General features: G+C 37.1%; 1 protein-coding gene across 1 annotated transcript in view; it reads left to right on the top strand.

The window, feature by feature from the left end:
- The window catches only part of plch1 (phospholipase C, eta 1), a 64933-nt gene that overhangs the window by 36665 nt on the left and 16931 nt on the right, over positions 1–11337 (top strand). The window contains exons 8-12 of the mRNA XM_088427648.1: positions 706–909; positions 2461–2581; positions 4880–5051; positions 8917–9024; positions 10702–10860. Of these exons, the coding sequence (XP_088283774.1) occupies positions 706–909; positions 2461–2581; positions 4880–5051; positions 8917–9024; positions 10702–10860 (764 nt within the window). The remainder of the gene's footprint in view (positions 1–705; positions 910–2460; positions 2582–4879; positions 5052–8916; positions 9025–10701; positions 10861–11337) is intronic.

Consider the following 11337-nt stretch of genomic DNA (forward strand, 5'->3'; position numbering starts at 1 on the left):
AAAAAAATGTACTTTTTCTCATTGCAAATAATATATTTTATCATGATCTATCAAATAATATGTCATGTCATCATATATAATGATAAAATATATTATTTGTTATATGACATATGTCATGTCATATCGTATCGTATCATATCATATCATATCATCATATATCATATAAGGATAAAATATATTATTTGCAACAAGAAAAAGTACTGTATTACATATGTCATGTCATCTCGAATCATATGCAATGCAATGAGAAAAAGTATTAACTTTTCTTAGAGCAAAAATGTAATGTTAGGATTTTTTGAATACAAGATTACGTTTGTATTACAGTAAGTGGAAAATGTTCATTTTATTGGAAAAAAAAATCATTTACCAAAATAAACACATGTGCGTGTCTATATGTACACATGTATATTTATTTACATGTAAATGTACTTTTTATTTGTAGTTTAGATTTTTTTAAATGGTGCAAAGAACTAAAAGCATTCCTACTTTTGTTCATTACATTTTTTTCAACAGCTAAATTCATATCAGGATATGATCAGGAATCAGGAAATGTTGTGTTTTGTTGTGAAAATGTTTTAATGTTTCAAAATTCGGAGGAAAATTTAGGATAAAAAATTGGATAAATATTACTGCACAGTATTACAACAACTGCAGAACAACACATTTTGTCTTCATTTGATCAACCATGACTTTTTCTGCCTCCAGGTTTTACAAGCTTCATGCGCAGTCCGACCTGCGACATTTTCAACCCGCTGCACAACGAGGTGAACCAGGACATGGATCAACCTCTGTGCAACTACTTCATCGCCTCTTCCCACAACACGTACCTGACCGGAGACCAGCTGCTGTCACACTCCAAGACCGACATGTACGCCTGGGTTCTCCAGTCCGGCTGTCGCTGCGTGGAAGGTTAGTGGACGTGAAATGCTGATGTCACAGGAACAGTTTCATCCGAACGGCACTCTTAAAAGCCTTAAAAGTTTCAGCGTGGATTTCAAACACTCTCTATTGGGTCCAAAATAAATCAATCAGGGGCAAAAATGAACTGACACCATTTTTCGGTCATAAATTTAATCCAAAAAGTTCAGTCAGATGATGAACCTACGCTCTTAAAACGATTGGGTCAATAAATAACCTAATTTGGGATCAAAACGGACAGGCGCTCTGGTTGGGTTAATTAGACCCAGCAATCGAAAAACTCTGGGGTCAAAAATCACTCAAATTGATTCAAAAAGACACTTTGCATCAAAAAATTATTCCAAGAAGTCGGGTCGAACTTAAAACTTTAAAAATAGTTGGGTCAAAAATAACCCAATTTGAGTCCAAAAGACATAGCCCCTACTTGGGTCTGTTAAACCCAACAATCTCAAAAAAGTTAGGTCAAAACTAAATCAAATTTGGTCAAAAGAAAACTGAAAAAAGTTGGGTCAGACTCCAGTCCTGGAGGGACGGTATCCTACATGTTTTCTTTGCCCAACGCACCCGATCCAAATGATTAACTCATCAGTGAGCTCTGCGGGAGCTTGAAAATGAGCCTAATCATTTCAATCAGGTGTGTTTAAAAGAGAAGGTTACAAAACATGCAGCATACCGGCCCTCGAGGACTGGAGTTCATCACCTCTGACCTACACTCTAAAAACAGTTAGGTCAAAAATGAACTAATTTGAGACTAAAACAGACAGATGTCTTACTTGGGTCAATTAGACCAACAATCTAAAAACAGGTGGGTCAAAAAGGACTCAAATTGAGTCAAAACGAGACTTAAGGAATTTTTGAGTCATATTAATTTCATCCAAAAATTTGGGTCAAATGAGAAAACTGTACCCTAAAAATAATTGGGTCAGAAATAACCCGAGTTGAGTCCAAAAGCGATAGGCTAGGCTTCAACAATCTTAAAAAAAAAAAAATCTAATTTGGGTCAATAAACAGACCAGTCCACAACACAAGTCAATTTTTCCCAACATTCTGAGAATTAACCCAAGCAAGGATTATTTTAATTGAACAATTGTCTCATGTTGTACAGAAGAACCTCCAAATTTGTTTTACTTTGTTCAAACCCTCCCAGAAAGTTAGATCAAATCGCCCAAAGTTTCGCATCAGTCAATTTTTGACCCAATGTGGGTTATTTTCGACCCAACAACCTTCAATGGAAGCATTTTTACCAAAACCGAACAAGCTTTCCAGTGTTTACTCCTAATCGATAGCCAATTTCATGCTAGTCAAAAGACCATGTACAGTGCAATTTCTCTTGTTTTTGACAAGATGAATGCATTTTGCGTTAATGACGATAGTTTCGAAACTCCAAAGTCAAGTCTTTTGTCAAAGTTGCAACGATGTGCCATTAAGCGCCACTTCACCTTTTATTATGAGCAATGAGAAGAGGTATTAAAAGGACAAGTGGCCCTTTCTCCACAAGGAGAATGACACACGAGATGTGTTTTTCCTTCCCTCTTTCCGCAGTGGACTGTTGGGACGGTCCAGATGGCGAGCCGATGGTTCAGCACGGCTACACGCTGACTTCCAAGATCACCTTCAAGTCCGTCATCGAAACCATCAACAAATACGCCTTCATCAATAACCAGTGAGCCCGTCGATGACATTTTAATTATTTCCCCGGCGGCAAACAACAACGACATTCTGCCCGCAAACAATACAATTCCATACATGCTTAATTGCGTTATTGAGCGCGTGGGCGGCGGATTTTTATGAAGCAAAAAGCTGCAAAAATGCGGTGTTGATTCCATAGGGAACGCCAGGCGCCAATCGGCCATCGTTAACTTAAAAGCTGTTTTATGTTTCAACAATCAACATTGGCTTTGTATAACTTTTTGGCCATCATTAGCATCTAAGTGAACCATCTGCTCACAAGTGTTTCCTCACAATGGCCACAGGAGAGAGCATTTGTCTCCGCCGAGTCCAAGTGATGCGGACGCTTTCCTCTAGCATGTGAAGCCAGTGGCTCTGCTTATAAAGCTATTTATTTCCTTTAAAGCCAGCGGCAGCACGGCGGCCGATTCGCGCGGTGTAATTAAGTCTGAAGTGGAGTTTCAATTTGGCAGCAGCTTGTTGGAACAAAAATAGAATTGCATTGAGTTTGTCCGCCTGCTTGGCGATTATTTAGTTAAAGTGTCAGCTTGTTCTGTGTGCATTACAATGCGTGTCCAATTAATTGATTGGAGTGCTTCTTTTGCTTGTAGCTCATGATACATGAAGCTAACGGCCTCACGCTCTTCTCGAAACGGAAGAGGTGCTGCGGGGTCACAGACCACTGTGGCATTCAAAGTGGTCAATATCACTTTTTCAGACAGATACCAGTAGGAGTAGTCTTTTCTTGAGTATTCGCCATATACCAAGTATCGATACCACTAGTAATTTGGATGCACACGATTTAAAACAATGACAGTTGACCTACCTATTCCAATATGGCATTTCCTTTAAGTTTCACAATGGCAACTTTCTTTTCATCGTAACTTTGAGTGTGTGATTGTAAAACTGCTCTAAGGAAATGGCCCAAACCAGTATTGACTTTCAATACAGGTAAACCTATCTTGAAATAGGGCATATCTATCTATCTATCTATCTATCTATCTATCTATCTATCTATCTATCTATCTATCTATCTATCTATCTATCTATCTATCTATCTATCTATCTATCTATCTATCTATCTATCGATCTATCGATCTATCTATCTATCTATCTATCTATCTATCTATCTATCTATCTATCTATCTATCTATCTATCTATCTATCTATCTATCTATCTATCTCTAGGTAGCTAGCTAGCTAGTTAGCTTTCTTTTTATTTCGCTAGCTGGCTATCTAGCTAATTATCTGGTATTTATTCAGTATTATTTTTTCTATCTAACTAGCTAGCTAGTTATCTTTCTATTTTCTGTACTTACAGTATTTCTATCTATCTATAGCTAGCTAGCTAGACAGCTAGCTAGTTGCTTTCTATTTATTTCGCTAGCTACCTATCTAGCTAATTATCTAGTATTTACTGTATTCGTTTTTATTTATTTCTATCTAACTAGCAAGCTAGTTATCTTTCTATTTATTTATTTCTATCTCTATCTATCTATCTATCTATCTATCTATCTATCTATCTATCTATCTATCTATCTATCTATCTATCTATCTATCTATCTATCTATCTATCTATCTATCTATCTATCTATCTATCTATCTATCTATCTATCTATCTATCTATCTATCTATCTATCTATCTATCTATCCATCCTAATATGTACGGTATATATGTACCGTATTTCTCCATGTACAAGTCGGCCACATATCATGGCTGTCCAATTAAAACACATGGTGAGTGTTATTAAAACAACAAGAGCTGGAATGTCAAGATGAGGAGAAATGTAACTCTAAAAAAAAAATGTATGTACTGTATTTATAAATCCGGCTTTACTTTATTGACATTTCTTTTACACGGTTCTTTTCATCAGTCGCCTCTCAGTATGATGAAGGGCCCTCCCGGCAGTGTGAAAGTGCCATAGCACTCTTCACACAGACACACACAAATTCATGTTTCACCTAAGAGAATCCGAGGAAGGTGAAATGAAATAAACCGGTTGTAACGTGCTCCGTTGTCCCTTTTTGTCTCAAGCGCACTACGTGTGTATGTGGTTGTGTGTGTTTACGTGGGTGTGTACAGAGGTGGAAGCAGTCTTGCTAACCCTCGGGGCGAAGCTGTCACTCTGACAAAGCTGACATTTTTGCTACAGTGTGGCCAAAAAGTCACTTTTCCAAATGACTACTCCGTCAAACATACAACCTCTCACACACACACACACACACACAACAACAATTGTACTTCCCGTCTCTTGGATGTAAACACGTTACCGCTATGTTTATGGTGCTTCAGGTACCCGGTGCTTCTGTCCATCGAGAACCACTGCAGCATCCAGCAGCAGAAGAAGATCGCTCAGTATCTGAGGGAAGTTTTTGCAGACAAGCTGGATGTGAGCCATGTGCTCAGTAGGGAGTCCAAGACCCTTCCCAGCCCTCAGAGCCTGCAGGGCAAGATTCTTATTAAAGTAAGTCAAAATCAGGATTTTCGGATTTTATTGTAAAATTCTGGCTTTAACCCTTGTGGCAAGTTCCTTTGATTTTTTTTTTTCTTCTTTTTTTATGATATTAAAGGATCAATGGGAAAGAAAACACTTAGGGAGCTGAAATTTCCAGCAGATGATTAAAACGTAACATTTCAAAATCCAATGATTCTGGCATTTCTATGTGATTGCAGCTGGATGTGTGAGATTTTGTGTACAACAATAATAATTGTCCAAATTTTGGACCATATAAAACCATTGTAATTACAATTTTTGAGATGCATTTTAATAGGATTCATGACATTGACTTTCCTGCGATTTTTGCAACATTCCGTTGAGTGGCGGTCAAACTATACCAGCAAACACAACATTCTTTGTTGATTTGACTTCTTTTAGAGTTATACCTAAATGAATTTCCTAATACATTGTCAGATGCATTTAGGACACATATTAGTATGAATCTCATTAATCAATACACTACAATGATCAACATCGGCAAGATGATCTCGCATTTACGCTGTTATCCTGCTTTGTCAGTGATGCTAATGATGCTAATTGAAACGATTACTAAACGTTAGGATTTCAGATATCTCAATTCCTCGTGCTCAATTTACTTCATAATAAGAAGCATGTGAGTCAAAAAGAGCCTCGTCTCACACGAATTTAATTGAACTTCGTCCAAAAAGAAATGCAGGAAAAAATTGTATTAAGCTTGAAAACAACCGTTTTGATAATATCGATACACAATGAACCTCTCTTCTCCTCGGGATGATTTAAATACTTAAACGTTTTTCATATTGACAGTATCATGATCTGTTTTATGACTGTGACACATTCACATGATGAGCAACAATATTTGCGTGAAATATGTGCTTAATGTGCCCATCACATCAATAATTGATCTGTTCATTAAGTGGAAATTAAACATTCAGTTGTTAAAATCCCACTGGCACGCATTGGCGTGATTATTATGCTGCACAAGAGCTTCTTTGTGCTTGTTAATTCGGCGGTGTTTTGTATTGCAGAGCAAGACTCGCGCACATCTCACAAAAATGACGTCAATACGAAAGTAAAATGTATATATATATATACTAAAAATCATAAAAAAAAAAATATATATAATAGTAATAATAATAAATCATAACATTCTGGTCAAATAGTTTTTTTTATGGAGAGGAGCTGAGACCCTTAACTAATTCTTACCGAATATGACAAATGAGCACTGTAGTGATAACTGTGACCACTGGATGGCAGTGTTTCCACACATAAAACAAAGATATTACCTACATGCAATCTTTCATATGGCAGCAGCCATATTTACATAGACGTAGCGCACAATATTCTGTTGGCCTTGAAAGGTGAGTGAAAATGCTCAATATGGCCCTCTAGAGGTTTCCTTTTCCAATAACACTTGGCACTGAAAGAGCTGTAAATGCTGCTTCAGTACCTTGGGATTAACCAAAAAAAAAATGCTCCTCACATTGAGTCACAGAACTGTTAATCATGTTTTGTTTTTCTGAATTCATGGAGGCAGCACCTGTAGACAATGAACACTGAATTCAAATGAATGATCTCCATTTCCGTTTTTCCTTCTTAATTTGATGACTTTAGCAGCGGCGTGCGGCAGCAGAGGCTTTCTTATCCATGTTTAACAGCACGGGAGGTGTTTTTTTTTTTTTGCCGGTGGACATAAAGACAGATAGAGAGAACTCTCCGGCATATTTAGTTTTATGAGCACCTTCTGCTAAAGAATAGGCATGCATTGCTCCCCTGCAAAAAACCTTTTATATCTTCCGAGCGAGACCCCCCCCCCCCCCCCAAAAAAAGTCAAAAAGCCTTATTGATTTTCCCACAAAGCCTTTTATTCCTCTTTTATTCCTCTTTAAACCCCTCAGCATCCTCCGAGAGTACAGAGAGACAAAGAAAATGGCAAATAAGGAGCAGACGAGTCGTAATCAAAACGTGCGGCGGCGGTTTTAAACGAGGGGGCCGCGATGTCGACCAAGAGACGGCAGAGGGCTGTGAGTCGGCCATTGATTTTTTTTTTTTTACGGAGAAGCTCTGAAAATCTCCCCACTCCTACTCACTCCCTCGCTAATGGGCTCCCGCTCGACCGGAAGAGCCTCTCCTGGGGAGTTTTTTTTTTTTTTCTGAGAGTCGGCAGCAGATTGTACATTTGTGTTCGTGTGTGGGAATGTGCCAATGTAGGGAAAAGAAGCACATGAGTCATTTGGAGAAGTACGCCTCCTCTTTAAGCATATAGTAGGCCTTTTTTTGGGGGTGGGGGAGGGGGGTAGTATGCTATTTTTACGGCAGGGTTCACCACATCATTTTCTCATGTTGTGTCAACATCCCATTTTATAAGATTGCTTTTTTAAAAATAGCTTTTGAGACTCTTATTTATGTTTGTAAACACATAATTACGTAGTGGTGAGCAATTGTGAGGGCTCACTATCATTGATACGATACCAGTATCAATATTTATTTAATTACGTAGCGGTGAGCAATTGTGAGGGCTCACTATCATTGATACGATACCAGTATCAATATTTATTTAATTACGTAGTGGTGAGCAATTGTGAGGGCTCACTATCATTGATACGGTACCAGTATCAATATTTGTTTAATTACGTAGTGGTGAGCAATTGTGAGGGCTCACTATCATTGATACGATACCAGTATCAATATTTATTTAATTACGTAGTGGTGAGCAATTGTGAGGGCTCACTATCATTGATACGATACCAGTATCAATATTTATTTATTTATTTTTTAACGGAAAAAAAAATAATTCAATGCGAAAATGAGCTCAGGTTTTCTTGTCATATGAACCTACGACAGTATTTAAGTTCATATGTAAACAAAAAAAAAGAATTTAGGGACTTGTTTAGTTATTTTTACCAGAGAGCGACCGATATGAGTTTTTCAGGACCGATACTGATTATTAGTAGTAGAGGAGGCCGATAAACAATATTTGGAGCCGATATTCAGTAAGTGTAATGCAAACAGTGAACTTTATTGAAATGCCTAAAGAATAATCGTCCATCCAAACACGATAATCATTAAACAATGGAGAAACTATTTTCTTAGTATTACTTGAAAAAAAAAAAACATTAAGGTGAATCAGTCTTAAAGGCAACACATTTACATTGATTTATTCATATCGACCGGTCAGATTAAAAAACGGCCGATACCGATATACAGTACGTCAAATTTCTAAGTATCGACCTTGATAATTGTCCAGGCTGATAATTGGATTGACCCATTATCTAATGTTTACGTTTTTTATTGAATAAATATAAAACATTCAATCCCAATCTTTGGAATTGAATTGATTAATTTCAAATATTAAAAAAACAAAAAAACAACTGCGATATTTTATTTTGTATTGTAATTTAGTATTTTATTTTGTTTCATTTTTGCATTATGGTTAACAAAATTAATCAAGCTAACCAGTGATTTCCTTGCATTTTTTTTTATTCTGTGTCCCTAACATCTAAATGATGTTTTCATTCTGTAAAATCAGCCAAATCAACATTTCTGTATGATATTTTGTGCTTGCACAACAGATCCATTACAACACTTCCAATGAAAAAACAAAAAATGAAATGACATATCACAACCTTACTACTGAACATTTTGATTACCATGGACAACTTAAGTCGTTTTTGGCAAGTAATTAATCAAGTGTGCTGTCAGTTATGTTTTTTTTTCCTTCCCTAGTATTTAACTTAAATTCAATTCCGCCTTGGATTTGATCAGTTCGTAAGAATTAACAGACAAAACCTTATGAATCTTGATAAATCGAAAATTCATTGAGACGATTTTCCTTTTCTTTTGCTGCGTGCAGGGCAAACGTCTCCCCGCGTATCTCTCCGCCGATGCCGAAGAAGGCGAAGTGTCCGACGACGACAGCGCGGATGAAATTGAGGACGACTTCAAGCTCAAAAACAGCAACGTAAGAAACTCCATTAGCTCAGATTTCACTTGGTTTTGAATGGAAAAAAAAATCAAGGAGTTTCCAGATGGTTCAATTGATATTTCCCAGGCAAAAATATGAACAAATAAAGATAGTGTATCTTACTTTTGATATATAAAATTTAATTGAAACAATGACAAAAAAAAATTAACAGATGATCGCTGCAGTGTCAACTTGAATTAAATAGGATACAATACAATACACTAAAATGTCTTTACTGTCGATGTAGACAACAACAAATGGAATAAATGATCAAATAAAATGCGAAAATACAAATAGAATATAAAAAAAGAATAAATAGAATATATTGAAAAATACTTTGTCGAGAGATGCCATTTCTAGCTAATTTAAAGTAATACTAAACATTGGTATTATCTTGGTCTTTTTTAGAAATAAAACCTTTTTTTTTTCTATTACTAATTTGGCAACATTTAGTTTTCATGTACGTTTAATAACTGACCATTTTTTTTCCAAAATGGCATCACACGCTCAAAGCTTAAGTTGTCATGTGACAAGCTGCACTGCTATTGGTCATCATCTGAGCCTTGAGCATGTGATGTCATTTCCAGCAAGTGGCAAAATACATCAATGTACATTAAAAATAATGATATCAAATTAATTATAGACAAAATATGAATTTCTTACTGCTTTAATAACTTCAGCGTCCCTTTAAGCGACCTTGTATTTGTATTTAATTGCAAAAATGGCATAGAAATACACAAAGGATTGGCACAAAAATTCCCGGGGATTCTTTAAAAGTGGCGTGCATGAATGGCGAGTATAATGTCAAAGTGGTTCATCATTGCTGCTGTTTATTGCGGATAAAACCTTTCTCCAGTATCCCTCGATCTCCTGATGCCCTGGTGTATTCTCCTTATTAATACGACATAAAGCAGGACAGCACTCCAATCGTTTGTCACATGGTTCCCCTGTGTGACTAAATACGGCAACGTTCTCCCATATCTGGCTGGAGGCGCGTGGGCCGCAGATGCCACTTTGGATGAGCGTAGTTCTTCTTAAAGGGACGGTAGCAGCTTTCTACTGACGGAGCTTTTTATTGCTTTTATGTTTAAAACTCATTAAAACCGTAGCCAGATAAGCGTCTTTGACTCTAGACTCAAATTGCATGCCGGCGTCCTGGAATGCATGATAATTCCTTCCTTCCTTCCTTCTTTGCTTCCTTTTTATTTATTTAAAACTATAAGTTTTTGTCAACTCTTGGCATGGGTCTTGTAATGTATTTTTCTTCGTACTTTCCACAAAACATCTTCTTAATCATTTATTGTCTATTAATAAAGTTTGACTGACTTATCAGATTGTTTTGTTGACATTCCCTTTAGCTCCATCTTGTGGATGCGTAACGCAACCCCAGCCACTACTGTAGCTTCTATTCTATGCGCCTTATAATGCGGTTTAGCGAATATATGAAAATGTGCAGAAAATATGCAAGTTTTTGCAATGATGTTTTTATATGATATACGTTGCCTTTCACACAGCTAGCTTCCAGAATACAAGAGTACGTTTGATACCAGTGAGCAATGTTCCAAAATTCCCATTGGACGAAGCTGCGTGATGTAATTTTTTGCTTTTCTTTTTCACGCGATTGTTTTGCGACAAATCCGCAATCTCGTCCTCATCATCTCTTGTCCCACATAGGGGAACGGTCACCATCACCAAGTGGAGTCTCACATCAGGAAGAAGCTAGACTCTCTCCTGAAGGAGTCTCGCATCGGCGACAAGGAAGACACCGACAGCTTCAGCATCAGAGCATTGCTGAGGGCCACGCACCAGGGCCTTCAGAAGAATCTCCGCCAGGTATCGTACAGAAGCTTTCGCAAAAGGGAAATAGTCATCTACGGGATTGAAGAGGCTAATTTAGGATCCGACACAACTCATGTGTCATGTAATGCGTCAAAATGGCTACAAAGTGATGAGAAACTCAAAGTATGTAATGGCAGTACTTAATATTTCATTTCCCATCTTTGCCTCTCGCACTATATTTAGAAGTTAGTGTATCCTGAATGTTGTTTGAATATAAAAGCGGGCTTTTTCTACTGTTTCTCACAGGGCAACTTCACAATTTCTTTCTGACAGTTATGAAAATGATCTTTTCATTTAGGTTCATTTAACGCTCTTGTTATGTTGTGGTTCAAACTGACCCATTTGAAAGTTAAAGTCATTGTTGAATGTTGTTTTGTTTACTACAAGACTTGGCTTATGTGTAAATAACATATCCATGAAACTGCAGCTTTTTTGTTAGCCAGGGAAAACCTGGGTCAAAATGACCCAATA

This window comes from Hippichthys cyanospilos, chromosome 11 (assembly GCF_059441005.1).
Source record: "Hippichthys cyanospilos isolate Australia breed blue-spotted pipefish chromosome 11, RoL_Hcya_1.0, whole genome shotgun sequence".
In the NCBI taxonomy this organism is placed as follows: domain Eukaryota; kingdom Metazoa; phylum Chordata; class Actinopteri; order Syngnathiformes; family Syngnathidae; genus Hippichthys; species Hippichthys cyanospilos.